Source organism: Ochotona curzoniae, unplaced genomic scaffold (assembly GCF_017591425.1).
Source record: "Ochotona curzoniae isolate NIBS_2020 unplaced genomic scaffold, NIBS_Ocur_1.0 patch172, whole genome shotgun sequence".
Lineage (NCBI taxonomy): Eukaryota > Metazoa > Chordata > Mammalia > Lagomorpha > Ochotonidae > Ochotona > Ochotona curzoniae.
In genome coordinates, this window is record NW_024466720.1 from 63456 (window position 1) to 83621 (window position 20166).

The 20166-nt window shown below is 52.3% G+C and overlaps 1 protein-coding gene across 1 annotated transcript in view; it reads right to left on the reverse strand.

Moving 5' to 3' along the window:
- The window catches only part of LOC121166535 (unconventional myosin-Vb), a 114645-nt gene that overhangs the window by 53507 nt on the left and 40972 nt on the right, over window positions 1-20166 (reverse strand). The window contains exons 12-18 of the mRNA XM_040995715.1: window positions 18858-19013; window positions 18026-18123; window positions 14344-14430; window positions 8866-8977; window positions 6468-6679; window positions 4500-4656; window positions 3063-3302 (exon numbers count right to left, since the gene is read on the reverse strand). Of these exons, the coding sequence (XP_040851649.1) occupies window positions 3063-3302; window positions 4500-4656; window positions 6468-6679; window positions 8866-8977; window positions 14344-14430; window positions 18026-18123; window positions 18858-19013 (1062 nt within the window). The remainder of the gene's footprint in view (window positions 1-3062; window positions 3303-4499; window positions 4657-6467; window positions 6680-8865; window positions 8978-14343; window positions 14431-18025; window positions 18124-18857; window positions 19014-20166) is intronic.

Here is a 20166-nt window from a genome sequence, read left to right on the forward strand (position 1 = left end):
AGGCCCAAGCTCTCGGCCATGGTTCTGAGAACAGCTAAGCCATCATCCAGTTCCCTGTGCAGCTGGGGCCTTGTCCATAAATCCCTTGGGATTTCCTGTGCCTGTCTCCTCCTGCCTTTAGAATCTTGTTTGGAGAGAGAAAGAACAGCCTCCTGCAAGGTCTCCAGGAATTACAGGAACCCGAACACCTTGCTGCACCTGCTGAAGGGCCCAGGCAACAAGCAACTCCAAGGAGCCAGTGCAGAGTGTTGGGTTGGTGTCTCCTCTCATGACACAACACACCCCTAGAGCACAATCTTTTATGCCAGGCCATGCTCCCATGGCAAAGTGCCAGTTGTCCCTGGCATCTCCACAAGCACACACCCACACCAAGGGCGAGCGTCTCCTCTGCATCACGGTGCTCTCAGTCCCAAGGATCTCTTGGCGAACGGGTACCTTACAACCTTCTAAGAGGGCACAGAACACACATCCTGACACCAGCCGGCTGAATTCCCATCCTGGCTGTATTGACACAGTTGTGAGACCCCAAGTGGTGACTTACCAGTTCTCTATGCCTTGGTTTCCTGAGCTTTAGAAGAGGAACCGTGTTACTCTTACTCTCCTATGGCTGAGGTGAGGATTAAGTGAATCAAAATACAAACTGCAGCACCTGGCATGTGGTTGGGCACCTGGGACATGCAGGCAGGAGAGAGCAAGCCCCTGTGTGTGTGTCCTGACACCTCCCCCTGCTCCCAATGTACGATACCCTACATAGGGATGGCTACCAGCTCCCACTCCACACAGATGTTTGCCAAGCAGGAAGTTTAGGGTCCAAAAGCTCGCTTTAAAAATAGGCCCTTTGAGTCTGCCTCTCCGTGATGCGTAGGCACATGGATGGTAAAATACTTGATTTATTTTTATCCTCTCAAGACAAATTTGGAAGCCATAAACATCAACGCAGAACCCCGTAGCTAGAAACCCAGGGTCAGCACAGCTAGCAACTCCCAGGGCTCCCAGCATGCGGGGCGGGGGGTGGGGAGGCTCAGAGGTTGCTTGGCCCTCTGAGCATACTCCATGTCCAGGAGGTTCACTGGAGACATTTGACCATACAGTGCTTTCTCTGGGCAGTCACTAGCAGCCACCATGTTCCCAACAACCACCTTGGTGCCTTCTGGTTTGCATAGGATAGCCACGGCTGAACCCCTCTTCCTTATCTGAGTGGGTGGACCTCCCTTCCTAACCTGTACCAACACTGCCGGCTGTCTGGGTACAGGTGCCAAGCGTGCTCTCCCCTGTGCCCGGACCTTCCCTCTCATGTCCCCACGAAGGTGCCAAGCCAAACAAGGTGCTCTGTGGGACTCAGCCAGGGAGGAAGCAGCCAGGGTGGTGACCCCTGTGCAGAAAAGCCTGTTCCGTCTCAGGACTGGAAAAGCCGAAGCATTTTGCTGCCACCTGTGTACCTTACACACACAGTGGCTTGTTTACTGTGCTGCCAGTTGGGGTCACGAGAAGCTTAAACACCACCCAATTCTGTGAACAGGTACAGCAACAGCATGAGACTGGCCAGGCCATGCTTGGTCGCTCTTTCTTCCTACTCCTTTCCCATCTTGACAGTCCTGTGAGACCTGCTGGTGCACTGCAGACCCATGTGAGGTCCTGTGGTCACCCTAACGCTTGACATGAGCCAAGGAGCCTACTTTCCACCCTGGGAGTCAGACTAACAGAAAAGGACTCTTCAGCCAAGGCCAGGGTTAAAGCTAACACGAAAACCTCACCCCTATCACAGCCCTCGGATTAGACAGAAGCTAGGCGAGACCCATGCTCTAGCATTTGCCACCTTGGTGACCTTGGAAAGGGACTTCCAGTCCATGATCCATACCCAGGAAGTCACCTTACAGTATCACAAGGACCCAAAGAGGGTGCAGAAGGCACCAGTCGTGAGGTTTGGTATGTTTCAAGGGATGGGAAGGAAGCGAAGCTGCTGGGCTCACCTATACAGAAGCCTTCCTATGCATCCCACAGAGCTTAAGTCACTCTCTATGCACCAAGAATGACTCCTGGAGGGAAGGAAGAATGGCCACCAGCTATGCAGAGGTGGGCACACAGATGTGTGAGCCTAGTGCCCTGTGCCTGCCTAGAACTCCTTGCTGCACCTGGTCTCCTCCCCAAGTGGAACTTCAGAGGACAAATGTCTGGGTTAACAGTAGTGATAATTATTTCCTATTGTATAGCAAGGCCTTCCAGGTGCTGGACCACTACTTCTTATAGTCCCATAGCTCCATTTCAGCAGTAGGAAAATTGAGGCTGAGTCCCTCTTCTTCCAAGCAGTGCAGCTGACCCAGGAAAACATTCTGACGCTGTACTGAGTGTCCTCTCCAGCACTCAGTGGGACAGAGAAGCGGCAGGGCATGATGGTGGTGAAGGACACAGGCTCTGGGGTTACCTGGGAGACCTGTGCTCGTGTCCCTCACCGGTAACAAAGACACTGCCGGTGGCAGGGAACCAGATGGGCTGACACGGACAGAGCTGAGCTCAGCAACCTCCATCATCAGCCCACATTTGCTCTCTGCAGGAGGGCGGGGCTCTGGGTGCTACACCAGCTCCCTGTTGCCATGCTAAGGAACAACTGCCCACCCAGGCAGCAGCCCAATAGCCTAAGCCTCTTAATCTTGCAAGTCTGGCTCAGAAGTCTAAAAGGGATCCGCAAGTCTGTATTTTTCCTGGAGGCCTGTGGCAGGGGGTGGGAACTCATCACAAAACTCTGGGGGCCTGCAGCCCTGGGCCCAGGTGTCTGCATTGCACCCACCTCTGATGCTGTCCTCACAGCTCGCTCAACTCAGATCCTTCAGCCTCCCTACAAGGACCTTCCTTACAGGGAATTATCTCTGTATCAGCCGTGTTCCCCTCTGGTGACACCTCATCACTGCTGCTGAGCCTGTGCTATGGGTGGTAACACTCATGAACCAACTCCCTGCCTTCCCCGAGGCTGGGGTCAGAGTCTTTGGGTAGCACAGTCTTGCGGGGCCTCTGGCAGGTGCAGCCTCCCCAGGAAGTACGGGATTACACCTGCTCCCACGGCTCACCTGGTCATCGATCTTGCGCTGCAGCTGCACCACCTTGTTCTCCATGCCCACGTTGAGGCGCTTCAGGTGCTCGGCTGAGCGGGCCTCAATCTTGAGGGCCTTGAGCTCCCGCTTGGCCTTCAGCCTCCGGAAGGCACACTGGATGACGATGACCGCGGCTCGCAGCTGCTGGAAACGTCTGCGTGCCATCCAGCCTCGCGTGTGTTTCTGGATGATGGTGGCCTTGTGCTCTGTGAGGACCTGGTGGGGGACAGGTACAACCTCCCATCACACTATGCGATGGAGCAAGGGGAGCCCATGTGATTGCTGGGAGGTGAGAGCCAAGGCAGGTGTTTGGTCCTAGGAGGTACGGAGTACACCTGCCCAGGAGACTGGAGGTTCTGAGTGCTGCCGGCTCCATGGGCAGGCTGTACCTGGGCTCTGTAATGCATGTGCCTGCAGGGAACCGACTATCAAACTTTTTATTAGTTAAGGAGCCACCTGCTAAAACTCTCACAGCCACAGGGACTCAAGAACTACCTGGTTGCTCCCTCCTCCATCGCCCTGGCAGGTAAGGATCTTGCCCACAGGAATGGTGGGCTGGACATAAGGTGGTTTATTTCAGTGAGTAGCCACAATGGGTTCCTCCTGGCTGACCACAACAAATTCAGTTTCGAATTCCCTGGGACTTTCCTCTTCCCACCGAATTCAACACCACTCAGCAAGTGAAAGCATGGTCATTCCCATCTCCATTCCCAGCTAAAGTTATGTTTGTGACGTAGATGAATGAACAAGCAGGCAGGCTCAGATGAGCTAGAAGTTGTGCCCAGGGCTTATGTCATGAGTCTGCTGCCCCCTGTTGGCTGCCTCCCAACCTCTTCCCCTAAATGCGGCCATCCCTTGAGAGTATTTACAGAACCTTCTCTCGCTGGCCTGTCTTTCCCTGACACCCCTTGGCCCCGACATACCAACTTAATAATCTGCTTCTGTTGCTTAGAAAAATCACACTGAGTGTGAAAGAACAAGTCAGAAAAAAACAAAACCATTTCTAAACGTTCTCTTCCAAGTCACCCCTCCCCTAGAGTGCTGAACTTGCGACGTTAGTGACTCAGCAGAGCCAGCCTAGCTGATGCAGAGTACTCAGCCTCACCACGGAAACACCAGCAGCAACGCCAGGCAGGCGGCAGGCAGGGCCCCTCCCCTAACCCTTGCTTGTTCTTGTGCTGCCTAAGGACAGGACCAAGCCTGCTGACACCGAGTGTCTCCTCCTGAGCTTCCCTGAGCAGCTCATGTCACAGGGACACATAACATCCCCCTTCCCAGCCTCAGGTGACTCAGGAAAGGACCTGGGACAAACTGGGAATATTGCAACAGACATTCACAATTGGTGACCATGACCTCACTGCCACTTGAAGCCAAGAGCCAGCCGCACATGAGTCACTTCCAGTGGCTGCTCACCTGGTGGTAGATCTTGCGCACGAACATGCCCCGGGTAAAGGCCTGGATGACGATGGCGGCCTGGCGCACCCTCTGGTAGGCCTGACGCGCCCTCCGCATGCGGTACTGCTTCTGTAGTACTATGGCTGCCCTGGTCCTCCGCAGGTGCTCAGCCAGCCTGGAGAAAGCGGGACACAGCAGGACTGGTCAGGCTGACCTCAAGGACACCCGCACCCAGAGCTGCCCATGACACATGCCTCTCATACTCCACAACCCTGCCTGGACACCCCGAGGGCAAGCCAACTCTCACTGCCCTCACCAGACCTGGAGGTGCCTCAGGCACAGGGCATTCAGGCTCACCAAAGTAGCAGGCTCACTTGCTCCTACTGGTGGTCCAGTCTTTCTAGAAGCTTCTGGTTCAGTGTAACCCTAAGCTCCTCCATGAGCCTCATACAACCACTCTCCTACAATGTCTTCCTCGGTACCCTGGGTCACTGTTCAATGCTCCAGGCCTGGAGGGATCATGGAGTGTGCTCCTTGGGCCCAGGCCGCCTGCATCTGGCTCAGGTCCCAGCCCAGCAGGTGCTGGAAAAATCTTACTGAGTGGCGGCAACCTTCTGGTCCCACGCTGCTGTCTCACTGGTTTCTCCTCTCCCCTGCCCTTTCCACTTGGGACACCCTGGATGTGGATATCACCTCTCCTTTCATTTCTGCCTTCCCTACCCCACCTCCCACCAGAGTGTCTGACACCCTCTATCCTTCTGAATGGCCTATTTGCAAGGTCACTGCAAGTGCTCATTGGGCTCAATGTGAAGTAGTAAAAAGGAAACTGGACCTCATTCAGGGCAGTGCATTAGGAGGGCAGTGCAATAGGAGTGACCCACCAAGGGCATGCACTGTCTGCTTTAGAAGGCAGTGGCTTCCCCGGTGTGTACCTTCTTCATACCTGGGCCCTGCTGATCGGCAGATTGCAAACACCCCCGCAGAGAGAAGACAGGTCAACTCTGATGCATGCATAGCCCTTGCCAGAGAGCCTGACGCATGCACACAACCCAGAAAATTGGCAAAGACCACCGAGAGTCCCCCAGTGTCGGCCTCACTGACAAGGCTCTTCCTTTTAGAGCTGCTGCAGTGCAGTTTGTCCGATCGTTAGCACCTGTCCTCACTGGTCTTGCTCGGATGTACAGTTTACAGTCAGCATGTGACAGTGTAAAGAGGGGGCAATGCTCTCTCTTGAGGACACAGGCTTTCAGCTCTCATTCTTGCTGTTTTTAACACAGATGACTGAAATGCCACCTGTAAACTTCAACCTGTCCATGCACAACTTTGTGGTGGCTACCATCACTTAAGGGAAATTCCTGTGTGGGGATGGCACTGACCTTGAAGTAGGGCTCAGCCCAACTCTGGGAACTGCAGTAAGGGCCTGGTGTGAGGGGAATTTCATGGAGAGCTGTGCCCCTCACACCTGCCTCAGTGGAGTTGGCTTGTTTTGCCCTAGCACATGGTTAGCCCAGTGACATTGGCCCAGAAGCCATGGCAGTAAGAACTGCTCTGTGTGTGGCTCCATGCGGGCCTGCCTGGCATTCTTGCTCCACCCCTCTGGGCCGCTGCCTTTGTTTGGATGAGCCAACCTCCCTAGAGTTGATGCAATAGCCCCTAGGTAGGAGGGACCCTAGATCCCAGACTCCAGGAGTTTGAGATGTGTGCACAAATGGTGAGACTAAGTGCATGCTAACTATGATGGGAAGGCAAAAGGGAAATGGGTACTTTGTGACATAGCTTGGTGCAGGTAGGATGGAAACAGGTCAGTAGCACCTAGAACCCTGGGAAATACACCTGCTCCCTAAGGTGTGCACAGCAGCAGACAGATGGTTCCAGAGGTTAGGGGTCTGGGGGTATTGGCACCAAGACAAACAGGACCAGAAGACAACCACTCCACCTGCAGAGGGTGAGGGAGGTGGTGCCCTCTTCCACCCCGACTGGGCTCACCTGCGGGCCAGGTATCCTCGACAATGCCTCTGTAGGGTCAAGGCAGCCCCCTTCAGCCTGTGGTACTTCACCCTCTGCAGCCAGCCACGCACGGTCTTCTGGATCATGATGGTGGCAGCCCGGAACTTGTCAGCTCGCAGCTTCTCCAGGTAGGCCACCTGGCCTGCCCGGAAGAAAATCTTGGTGCGGCCAAACTGGAACTTGTCAGGGTCCTTCACAAGGTAGAGAGAGGAGCCAGGCAGTCATCAGCGAGCAGAGGCCACGTGCCCCACCCAGCCCAGGTCTCCCAAGGTCTCTCTCCCTATAGGCATAGGTGAAGCCCTTGCATTCATTTAACAGACATCAAACCCCTACCAGGGGGCAGGCTTAGCTGTCCAAGACAAGGCATGGAACAAGATGCCTGCTCCCCAAAGAAGTGATACCACACTTTCAGATGATGGTAAAGGTCATTAAGAAAACAAAACTGGAGGCAGAGAAGGCGAGCTGGGGAGGCCACCAAAGGAGGATGAAGACAGGAGCCACTGTCAAGGAGGTACCAGAGCAAAGATCGAACCAACTGCAGGATGCAGGCACAGAGAGGGAGGGGATGGAGTCTCAGGAGAGGAGCAGGTGCTTATGACCTGGACACGATTGAGGGCCAGGATGGCCGATTGCAGGGAATAGAAGGCAGGCGTGGGAAGGAAACAGTCACCAAGGCCTTTCAGGCTGCAGGACACAATTGGGCTAGGAGGGACAGGACAGCCTTGTGCAGGTGAGTGGCCTGATCTGGTTCACATCTTTCAAAGGTTATCCTTACACTCTATAGAGAGAACAGTAAACAGAGTCCTCAAAACACTAGAAATGGAACCGACATGTGATCCAGCAACCCCACTACTGAGGATATCCTGTAAATGACACAAAGTCATAGTAAGAGAGATAAGTGCTCTGCCACGTTTGTAAGAGTCAACAACTAGCATCAACCACAATGTCTACTGGCTAACTCCTTGGTTAGGCAGAGAAAACAACATGTTTCTAACTTGTCTCTCAGCAAAGATCTAGTCATTCACTCACTCCTCTACTGCTTTGTGTGTTCAGCTTAGTGCCCATAACTAAGGGGGAGGTGCCAGGGCAAGGCCACTGTCCTCGCAGGGATGGCTGCCTAATCGTGAACATGGGACAGTGTGCTGGGGCTTGAGGGATGTGGACTTCAATAACTGAGCTGGCGCTAACAAGTGGGCAGGCTCATCATCAGTTTGAGAAGGGACAGCTGTGCTCAGTAGGGTTACTAGGCAGGTATTCACCCCTGCCACCTAGGGGTAGGGGAAAGTGATGTGACCTGTGTCTCTCTACTGCATCCCCTGCTTGGGAGTGGAGGTTTTGCCATCAACTTCACAGAAACTCAGAAAAGGGTGGAGCAGAATGAACCCAGGACCCTCAACAAAGGAAAAAGGGGACAGCAGGCTTATAACCAAGCCTGGGCTGCACACCAGTCAGCCAGCTCTAGGGAGTGGCAAGACAAGCTCCCCTGATGCTTCCTGTTAATTTAGACAAGCTGGACACAAGCAGGTTTCTTTTCTCAACTGTGAACAATGATATGCTACAGTGCTTGAACCACAGCAAAAAATCTCAGTTAATCAGAGTACAATGTAATTAACCAACCACAAGCCTCAGTTAGCCAGTCCATTGCTCTTACTCCAAGTTTCAGAAAAAAGAGGGTGGAGATGGAGATGGGTGGAGAAGGAAAACGGGGCAATGGGCACCAACACTTGGGCTCTATCTGTTCAAAAGAGAGTGCTAAAGCTACACATGTGTCGTGTGCAATGTCCTAGAGTTACAGGCATGAATGGTTGAGACAGTCAGAAGACAAACTTCCCCCAAGACCCTGATGGCTCAGCACACAGTTAAGTCCAGAAAGACTTGCCTAGCAAAATCATGCTGAAAATGTAAAAATCCTCAGAGTAATCCTTTTTATTACCTTCCCCGAGGGAAGACTTTCAATATGATTTAGTCCCTTATGGAGACATTAACGGGCATCCACTGAAGTTGCTGAATTTCTCCAACTACTGAAATGCTCTAGGAGCCACCTCTCACCCAAGGTCCCTAGTAGCTTTGCTATTATGGCCCTCCCGCCTCAAGAGTCAGGTGCAATTCCAATTTGACTCGAGCAAAACACTGAATCTATTGGGTTACTGAAGAGGGGTCCATGCGGAGGGCCTGAGGCTAGCTGGGCGGGCAGATAGACATGAAGTGCAGCCATGTGGCACCTAGCTGACTTCTGGGCAGTGCCTGGACCCCCAGGAGGGCAGGTGGGCTAAACTGTGAAGCCTTTGGGAATCTGAGAAATAAGAGATCCTGAGGCAGTGGGGCAAGATGTTTCCACACCCCGTTCAGGCCCCGCACGCTCCCCAGGCCTGCGCACCTTGATGAGGTTCTCCAGGACGGACCTGCAGATGGCCTTCTTGTCCGTGTTGGCAAGCTCCTGCTTCTTGACCAGTACCCGGTACCGGTTGAAGAAGTCATGGTATGCCCACCTGCGGAGAAAGCAAGGGGATGTCAGGTAGTGTCAGGTGCTGCCCTGCATAGGGTCTCCAGAACTGCCCTTAGGGCCACATCAGGCATTTTCGGAATGGGACAAACCGTCCTGGGGCAGTCGTGTCCTCCCTGTGGTCCTCCACGAGACCCAGGGTGCTGTGGCTTCCAGGAGGTGTGGCTGCAGGACCCAGGGAGAATCGGCTTCCAAGGTGTGTCCCGGAGGAGGGATAAGGGGTGGACTCCCCACTGCTGCAGAAGCTGGGGCTTTCCCTGCAGGGCAGCTTTGATTTCCAGGAATTTTGCCTTTAAAATTTTTATTCCTTTATTTGAAAGATAGAGCAATATATAGAGGGAGAGACAGAAAGCTCTTCTATCAACTGGATTGCCCAATCTGGGAACTCCATCTGGGTCTCCCACGTGGGTGGGTGGCAGGGTCCCAAGGACTTGGGCATCTTCTGCTGCCTTCCCAGGTGCATTAGCAAGGAGCTGGATTGGAGCTGGAACAGCTGGGGCTTGAACCAGTACTGTGATCTGGGATGCCGGCATTGCAGGCAGCAATTAAACCCACTGCACATCAAAGCTGGCCACCCATTTTTGTCTTTCAGAATGAATAGTGTTCACTGTGAACTTCTTTCAATGCAAAAATGAATACACTGACAAACAAGTAGTCGCATCCTAGCCCCTAGATAACCCTGGTCAGATGCTTGTGCAGTTTAAAAGGAACCATCATTTGCCCTCAAAGATTTCAGCTCATTTCTCTGACCATAAGAGTAACCAGGCCCACCAGGGAGCAGATGCCAGCACCTCACAGAATGAGACGTCACACTTCCCCACCCAGGGGAAGCAGTGTTCCAGCCCCAGAGAAGACCTGTACTCAAGCACAGGGGCAAACCCTACATTTTCCAGGTGGTCTGTCCTTTCCTTGTTAAAGCTACTTCCGTTCACAGACTCACTATCCTGACGCTCCTGGATTCTTGTCTTAATTTACAGATGCTCATGCCCTTCCCATAAAGTTAAAAATCACGAAGCAGCAGGACCCCTGACCCACACGAGACAGCATTTTCAGCCCAAAACCCTGTGAAGGTCCCATCAACCCTCCTGCTCTTTCCCTTTGTCTGAGGGGGGGGGCACACCTCCCACCTCCCAATGCCGTCCTCAGGCCTGCACTGCCTGCAATGCTGGGTTGAGTCTCACTAGGTGCCACGTGAGGCTGCATACCTGCTGCTTCCTCTCACTGTGGCCTCCCCAAGGGCTCCACGCGTCAATGCAGAGGACCTGACCGACCCTTCCTCCTGAGTTCTGCGCCCTAAGTCCTTAAACAATCTTCTCCGGAAACAGCAAGAACCATTAATTGGGAGGCAGCTCTGATGATAGGAGGTGGGCAGCAGTTTCTCCAGGAAAGAGGGTCTGACCTAGAACCCTCCAACTGAACCCCAGCCTGAGGTTTGTAAGAAACCACCCCTCAGGGCTCCTTAGGAGGGAGGAAAGCAACCTTGAGCTCCTTGCCCTCCTCCCCCACTCCCGTTTTTCTCAGAGCTTCTTATTGGTTTGGTGGAGCAGTTCTAAGACAATGGTCTCTGAGAAAGACTGTGTATAAAAGCAAACAAAAATTATGTTTGCTCCTGTATTTTTTTAACCTCTGTGTAAAGCAGCTAATTAGAAATTACTAATCCTTCCCAGGCCGCCAAGTGTTTAACTCAAGAAATAACAGTTTTATTGAGGTATAATTCATGTGCAACAAAATTTATTCTTCCCAAGGAAGCATCTCAGTAGTTTTACTGTGTTTGAAAAGCTGTGCATCCATCTCCCAGTAGTAAATTCTAGAACAGTCTCATCCTTAAAGGAAACCCTAAATGTGCAGTCTAATGAGTCAGATACACAAACAGGCAGATGGGGTCATGTGTCTGTTGGAATTAGAAAAAGGGGAATCTCTTTTAAAAGTGTACAAGACACTGGTTTCTTCCCAAAGCTGCGCTTAGCAAGATCTAAGAGCAAGCCCACTCTACGTTTCCAGTTTCAGCATGAGAACAGCAACTGACAGGTGGTTCTCAGAATGCGAACACCACTTTCCTGGATTTCCAGCTTTATCACAAAACAGCAAGGGAGCCTCTTTAAGAGAATGGAAAGTGTTCATTTCTTCCAAAGCTGTCTCTAACCAGATCAAAGTGTCAACCTCCATTTCTTTGAGTCTCCAATGCCTGAGCTTTCAGCTTATCATCAGAATAAGAAGTTACCAATCACAGCTTTGTTTTGAGCAAGCTAGATGAGATGATGGACTCTGGCCCTTTGAAGTTTGTCTTCACACTCTGATGACTGTTGGCTGCTGGTTCTTTTTCCTTTTTCTCCCCCAAATCGTGCTTAACAAGCCAGCCAACCCTCATGAACATTGCAGTCTTTCTTGAAAAGCCCACTCCTGACTGCTGAGGTTGATGTTTTGGTAACTGCAGAAAATTCTAATTCCAAGCAATGCAAGAACTGAGGCTGCCTCCATTCATTGCACTAATTTCCTGGACTCCTGGCAATCATGCCGCACCCACTCCTCCTCTCAGACTGTAGCAGCTACTCTTCTGCTCTAAGCCTCCCCCGCCCCATAGTGGTTCTGACTGCCACAAAAAGTGTCAACAAAACAGCCTCCTGTGTGGTGGGTACTCCCTCTAGGAGCTGGAGAAGCAGGCATGCAGAATTACTGGTCACCCTAACAGGCAGCTTCACATATGCATTCAATAAAGATCCCTAACTATTTCAAGCACACACAATAAACATCAGGAAAGTGCCCATGCCCAGGTTTGTTCTTGACTGCAAACCTGAGGTCCAGGCAACAGAGCACCATGTCCCATGACCTGCCTGCCCATCAGATGTGCAGAGTTTTGTTTTTTTTTTTTTTCAAGATTTATTTATTTTTATCAGAAAGTCAGATACACAATGAGGAGGAGAGACAGAAATATCTTCTTTCTGTTGATTCACTCCCCAAGTGGTTGCAATGGCCAGAGCTGAGCCAATCCAAAGCCAGGAGCCTGCAGCCTCTTCCTGGTCTCCCACGTGGCTGCAGGGTCCCAAGGCCTTGGGCCGTCCTCAACTGCTTTCCCAGGCCACAAGCAGGGAGCTTGATGGGAAGTGGGGCCGTCAGGATATGAACCAGCACCCACATGGGATCCCAGAGCATGCAAGGTGAGGACTTTAGCTGCTAGTCTACTGCACACAGCCTGCAGGTTGCTTTCAATTCCTCCAAGGTTTGGACACAGACCCACTGCTCTGTTGATGCTTGCACACAGATCAAGGCACAGCTGAGCAAGACACACATGGAGCAGAGTTTCCCACACCAACACTTGTTCCCACCCAGCAACAGCCATGCAGCCTGCACAGCCCTGCATGGTAGGCACCTGCTCTCCCTCCATAGCGACTCAGCATTTTCCTGCGACTTTCAGAGGGCATTCCTCGTGCTTGACAGTTCGGGTTATTTGCTTGCACCCTCATCTTATTTCTCCCTGTGAGTTGGTGATTTCACTGGGGAAATAATTAAAGCAGCATTTAGCCGGGCTAAGAAGCTTAAATGATTCCAATCTGGAAACCTTACTGCTGACAGATCTAAAACTCAAGGAGATTTTAACAGTGCAAACATGAATGCGAACACCTCATGGCTGGCCCAGGACAGGCTTGGAGTATGGCATGTCCCAGCACAGAAGCCAGGCTCCAAGGCGACCAGCTCCAGCCTCGACACCTCCCCTCTCCCATCTGTGAAACGGGGGCAGTATTGCCCATCTCACAGAGGTCTCACCCCGCGGGCTTTGGCAGTGTTTAGGAAGGGATCCTAGGGATCTGATGACCCCCCCCATTCTGCCCTGGCACCACTCTCCCCTTCCTAATCACAGCAGTTCTCAAGACATTTACACCAAGCACAGAAGGCTGCATGAAAGCCAACTGCCTGCCTAAGCAGCAGGAAAGCTGGGGTGGGGCTCCCTAGGAGGGGTACAGGAGGCAGGTACCGAAAAAGTGTTGCCACCTGAGAGCCCAAGAGTAAGTGGTTTCACTTTCCCAGGGCCTCCCAGCAAGGTTCCCTCACTGCTTATGGGAAAGCCTCTGAAGGGAAGCAGTGAGGCATGGATGTAAGGACTGATATGATGGGAACTCTAGAGGCAGGTGCACTGTAATCCTGCAGATGGCAGGAAGTCCCTTCATCAGGACCACAGAGCTGTCCTCCAGGACTTCCCTGCTCCTGCCACAATGAAATCTCTCCCTCCCAGGGCATCTGTTACTCCCAAGGATATGGCTTTCCATCTTGTATTGTAGATGTGCTTGGACAAAGGGTAGCACCTCTGCTCTACCTCTGGCCAGGCCCTCTTCCAATATAGGCTAAATCTCCCAGTACTCATCAGCATGATGTCTTTACATACAGTTTTAACAACTGATACTTTCAAGATTATCCAAATGGCTGCAGTCCCTAGGATGAACGGGAGCTATTGGGCTTGGGGCAGCCAATACCCGTGTTCACAACACTGGACAGCTGGCATCTCTGGACTCTCCTCACCTCATGCACCACTCACTGAGCTGTTTAAAAACCTCTCAAACCCATGTAAAATGTTTTAATCACAGAGACCTGCAGCACTGCAGTGAACGCCATCTGCCTCCACAGTGTGGGCTCTTCCCTGTTGAGCCTGCCCTCACTGGGTGGCCCTGGAGAACACCTCTCCCACTGTGTGAAGCTCACTGCTCTTTCATTCCTTTCCACACTCCCACCCCAGGTCTTAGCACAGACCCCGCTACTGCGCTCTGTGGAGTCTTAGCAATTCCAGAGCTGTAACCCAGTCTACCCTGCCTGCAGCCTTGCTCTCCCCGGACTTGAATTCACACACTGAGCGCCTGAACTTGGACATCATGCTTCCCCGGCTAAAGGCTGCTTCCCCTAAAGTACCTGGTCAAGCAGTCACAGGTGAGTATGGGGAAAGCCTAGAATCTAAGCATGCTCCCTTGTAAGAATGGGAGCATCAGAGGCAGCAGGTGTGGGATGAGCTGAGGTAGGCACTCAGCAAACACCACTCTTGCGCTGTGCTTCTCAGGACTCCATAGACAGTGAGTGGTAACACCCTGGACACAGTAGCTAGGAGTGCCATTCCTGCACCCTGAGCTGCAGCCTAACACTGGAACAGACTGCAGAAGAGCATACCCATCATATAGGCCCCTGGGGCACCTGTGGCAGAGAGTTGACAAGTTGCCCGAAAACCTTTAACTCCTGTGTTTATTGCGCCAACCTGAAATTCTTACGTCTACCAGTGTCCTGTGTGGAGCCTCAGCATCTGGGAACTTTGCACAGGGTCTGTGCCTGGCTCCTCAGGACAGCCCCAGCTGGTGTATCTGGAGGGCTCCTTACCTGGATGGGTAGCCAGCTGCACTGATGCGAATCGTCTCCAGCACCCCGCAGGCTCTGAGCTGCTGCACCACTCTCTTTGGGTCAAAGCTGCCAAACAGGAAGACAAGCAGTGAGTGGCCAACTTGGCTGGTGGGAGACAACAGGAGAGCAGCAGCACACATGGCATCTGCTGCCACTGCTACAGGAGCTCCAGCTCAAGGTCAGATGCTAGTTGGCAGGCAGGTGCATATTCTTACTCACAGGTCACATGCTGCTCCTGCTCACCACCCACCTTCCAAGCCTCAGTTCTGTTTTCTCCCTAGAACTTCTTTATTTCCACCCATATGGTCACGTGTCTCAAAGCAATGCCACGTACCACTGGGCCCAAAAGGACAAACTTTAGGCCAGGCAGAGGCAGGATTCAATCATGGCATGGTCATCCACTGAGGTTTCATATGACCAAGTAACCAACCTTCCTCAAGCCTCAGCATCTTCCTCTCTAAGTTGGGAATGACAACAACCCTTATTCCAAAGGGTGAGTGTGAAGATTAAAGGCGACAGCCTCCACGAAGGCAAGACGACAGCTGGCACCACACAGGGCCTGGGTACCATCAGCTGTGATGGTGACAGAGCTCCAATGAGAACCCAACAGTGTGAAGAGTTTGATCTTCACACCTATGGAGAGATGCACTGCCTTCAGCCAGCCACACGCTCTGCACCATGCAAGACCCAGCACTGGAAATCAGCACTTGTGCACACTGACCAAGTCTAACACTACAGCAGAAGGCAGGAACTGCCCCAGCTCTCTGCGAGGACCCACATGTGGATGGTAGTCAGGCAGCGTGCAATAAACACACAAACAATGCTCAAAGAAATCCAAGGGAAAGACACCAGGCTGGCTGGAGGCAACTGGGGGAATCTTTATGAAAAGAAAGCAAGCTGCCCCGGTATCAATTAGCACTTAAAGCTCACTAAGAGTTGGCAGTCCATGCCTGGGAAGTGGGGAGGGACACACGTTCTTTCCTCTGACCATCCTGTCCCTCAGCTCAAGCTGTGGGCCAAGCCTTGAGCGCTCCTTTCAGTCTGAAGGTCAAAGGGCAGGAGGGAGAAGTGCCCAATCTTCCAGGCATGGTTCCGAGACACTGCTCTGACTTCTGGACAAACTTTGGCCAGGAATTCACTGCCTGCCTGCCTGCTCATACTGTGGTTTCACAAAGTTCTTGGCTAGGTCCTCAGCAACCTGCAGGTCCTGACAGATAAAGCAATAGCAGCTGTGTTGGCTTGAGGATCCATAATGGTCCGGTGGGCACACTCATACCAGCCTGAGTGACTCCTCAGCAACCAGGTCCACTGGAATTCTACAGGATGGTTTGACCTTGGGGGCTGCCACCCCATTACCCTGCATTCCCGAGGCCAAACTCAGGTCCCTGACCAGCAAGGTGGGAGGAGGCACAGCAACATGCTGGGGCGCCTCTGTAACCCAGTGTCTCCTGGGGGTGACAACTAGTGTTGTCATTTCCTCCAGGGCCTCCCACTGCTTCCCTGGAGAAGTGAGAACATCCTCCCTTTCTGAAGTGAGCAGTGTGGGGTGTGTGTGTGTGTGTGTGTGCACGCGGGGTTAGAGCATGGTGTAGCTCTCTTTTCTGGGAGCTCCACACACCACACTACAGCTGGTCCCCCAGAATGCAGCTGGCCAACAACTTTGGAATCTTGCCTTAACTCTTGCCTGGACTTCCTGTGGAACCTTGTGCACTCCAGTTTACACCTGCTCTTCTGCTAGACAGCAGTGCCATCCTCATCACAGACTGAGCAAGGCTGGAGGACAGAGCTTGGCTCTGTCACTCAGAGCTGATATACACTAGGTAAGCCACAGTCTCCCTGCAGCCTGTACTCTTTACGGCTGAGAATTTCTGCCCACATACAATTCAGTCACTTGCTCTAATGCCCACAGGAAATGAAAAAGGAGTTATTGCAGAAAGCAGCCACAAGGCATCATGGAAGGATGCAAGATGGTACCTCTGTCTTCCCCTGCCCAAATGTCCCTCTGAAGGTGTGAAGGTGGCCAGCCTGTTGTGCTTTAATCTTCTCTCTTGCTCTGCCTCCCCACAGTCCTGGTTTAAAACAACTGGAAACCAGCCCTTGTGCTGTGAAACTTAGGATTCAACACACACCTCCACTCTGACCCCTGGATCCATGTGTGGTATAGGTGGGGGACAGTTCAGGGTTTGCTGGATGCCCAATAGGAGTTGTGTGTGCTGAAGTGGGCTCTGCTTGGGGTTCTTACAGCACTCCCAATTCCTACACAGGCTTCTGGGTTCTGCACCTCAGCCCCAGAGATCCAGGCAGACCCTTCACCAAGTGAGCCCATAGGATAGCTCTTGCCCTCGGCCATCTCTTCCTGGAGCTCATTATTCACTGGTGGTATCAGCGGCCCCTTCTCATAGCCACTGACAGCCTCTTCTGCAGCACCATCAGCAAGGTAGATATGCCTGCCCCTCCACCTGTTGGAACTCAGGGTCAAGTGAACACGAGGTAGGTTAGTGGTTTCCTAAGTAGAAGAAGCAGAGGGGAAAGAATTCACAGGAGAAAAGCTACCAAAACACTTGGTGTATGACAGCAGCTCTCAACGGAGGCAGGTCTGTCCCCCAGGGAGCACCTGGTGCTTCTTAGAACACTCTTAGTTGTCACAGGAGCAGGGACATAATTGACACCTGGGGGTTGGGAGCTGGCGAGGCCACTACACATCCTCTGATGGATGGGGCAGCCCCACAGCCATGCACCATCTGACCAAAAACATTCATGGGTCATGGCAGAGGAAATCTAATCCAAGAGGATGGTAGAGGGCAGTTTCCTCCTAGAAATAATATCAGTCTTGGTAGTCTCAGAATACATGAGGGTGCTTCAAAATGCTCACAGGGAAATGCAAGTAAAAGTCTGTTTTGTTTTCACAGAGATAAATGCAGGTTTTTTTTTCCATAACATGCAGTTTCTTGAAGATTCCTTTGAATGCAGCTAACAGTTTTTTGCACCAAGATAAACTTAATTTTCCACAAGCTTTTTGAAGTCCCTCTGGCAAATTATTTTAGACTTCTTACAACCCCTTGGGGGTCTTGCACCAGGATGCTTTAAAATCACAACAAATAGATGAGGCAACAAGACCAAGAGAGTAAGAGACCAGCTGTGACTGGACATTTGGCAGTGACCAGCACTGGAGTCCAGGTCTTCTGGCTCGATTTTGGGTTCTTCCCATTGTTTCTGTATTTCCTGGATGAAGGTGCTGATCCTGGTGTCTAATGAAGGTCTCATACAAATTCCCAGGCAGACTGAGATGAACCCAACTCCTGTTCTCACTCTGGGGCGCCCTGCAGTCACCAGCATCTGGCATACATCAGACTCTGGGAAATGAATCGCCAAGGTCTTGGCCAGCTGGGACAGCACTGGTGCATAGTTCACATCTCTCCAAGGGAGCCCACTCCCCAATACCAGTGTGGGCTCCAGGGCCCTGGGGAACAGGGGCCCAAGTTTCCTGTGTGGCAGGACACTGCAACTCTCTCTGTCCTGAGCACATAACCCGTACATGGAATCTTGGTGCAAGCAGGCATCAAGCTGAAGGCCTTGCAAGGTCCCCACTCAGTCCTGCCCAAGCCTCCAGGGCAGGTGGAGAGAGGCCAGGTTGGCTGCCTGATGCCTGGCATGCACTTACTGGAAGGGCAGCTTCTCATCGTTGGGCTTGATGCAGCGGACGTAGTGTGGCGTCGTAGCATTCAAGGTCTCCATGAGCAGGTGCAGGGAGGTGCGGAACTGTGGAAGCAAACGCCAGTGCTTGATTAGTCAGTGAACATGTTTTTGGATGCATGACTATCAAAATACCTCAGAGCCTGTTGCTGCTGTTGTTGGTGGCAGTGGCTGTTACTACTATGACTGCATTTGCTAACACAGAAGGACAGGAAGGACAGCAGAGGTCTGGGAGCATATTCGAGCTTAGATGCTCTTCTCTTCTGAGCTCAGAAATCAAGTCCCTCTCACATTAGCACTACTCCAGCTGAACAAGGAGCCCCACAGTGGGCCCAACTCTGAGTGTGGCTTGTGGACCACAGGAGACAGAAGGCAGGTGAGTGCTGACAGAGCTGAGCCATGGATCACCATGCAAGGAGCCTGGCTCCCAGGGCTTGAGCATCCGGGCAACAAGCATTTATGTGGAATGCCCAGAGTAAGCAACTGTTAAGGAACAGGGAGCCCAGCAGGTGCTCTTTGTACTCTGAAAGAGACCTGTGGTGTGTTTACCCTACAGCTCCTTCACCTTCCTGCTCGCCCTGCAGACTGGACTTCCCTATCTCCCCTACCGTGAGATTCTTTGGCATGGTCCTTATCACAGAATTAAATGCACCAACTGGCACTAACACAATGGCCTCTTGTGAGCGGATGCAGAGCATGGATGGGGAAGCCAGGCTTCTCGGACCATCATGCGGTCAGGTTGCATCCCTACAGTGCCACACTCACAGCTGTCCCCTCACGCCCTGGGGCCAGGGGCTGACCTGGTGACCCACGGTCTTCTTGTGCTCCTTGTTGGAGGTCTTCAGAGGGGGTCTGGCAGAGCGAATGTTGATCTTTGCAGACGATCCCTTGCCAGAAGTGGTGGTGGCAGCGGGAGGGTCCTTGTCATCATGGAATAGGTCAGCCACTAACGGGAACTGGAAACAGCCACAGTGGGGGTGGTGAGTGTGAGGCCCATACACTTTGTGCTGAAAAAATCCCTTTGGGACAGGTGACATACACACTGTGTGACCACGCCATTTACCCATGCAAAATAGGTACACCACCACTGCAGCAACATTCCTTCAATTTCTATGGAATTGAAGGTCAGCGTGACAGACACAGGGATCTTACACCTACCTGCTCCAAACAGCAACAGCAGGACTGGACAGGACCCATAGGTCCTGCCAAGTGGGTGGTAGGAACTCAAGCACTTAGACCATCATTTGCCACTTCCCAGCACATTCAAGCAGGCAGTTGCATTGGAAGCAGTGCAGCCGGACTTCAACTGGGAGCTTTGATACGGGATGTGGGAATTCCAAGTGGCAGCTTAATGTGCTGCACCACAACGCCTGCCCCTCACAGCACTAAGGAATTAAAACATGGAAAACAACCCAAATGACTGGCAACTGATAGATAAGCTAAACTGTGAACTCTGTTTTTCCCTATCCTGCAGCCTTCTCACACTGTGTGGGGGATGTGCATGAGAGAGAGGCTTGGACAAGACCATCCACATAAGCATACAGGAAAGTACCCAGTGTATAATACACATGCAATCATGATGAAATATTATTTAGGGGTCATCTACATGAAAAATCTACCTAAACTGCCACTTGTGATCTGAGAAGGAAACAGCAGCATAGGATGTGAGATCTGCAAAGACAGAAATCAACTCAGCTTCACGTGGCTGGTGGTGCATTAGGGGCCATCAGCGTCTTTTTGCACAGAGAACCCAGGGCCAGCAAGGGGCAAAGCCAGGATCTGAACTCAGACAGCCCCACTGCAGGGCCCAGGAATGAAGACACCGCAGAGAGCAGCCATGACCAGGCAGTTGTTATACAGGACAACTGGCTGTCCAGGGAAGTGGCCAATGTCTGTTTCATATGGACGTGTGGAGCTGGACGAGCCCACCATCAGGAGCTTTTTTGGAAACACTGCAGAGGAAGGTGGTCAGGCGGGCACTGGGCTGGGGCAGCATGCCTGAGTCCACATACGGCTTCTGCCATTTAATTAGCTGTGTGACACAGGGCAAACCTTAGTCTTGGCAGATTCTGATTGGTTCAGCTGTAAGCAGTAGGGCCCCGAAGCAGG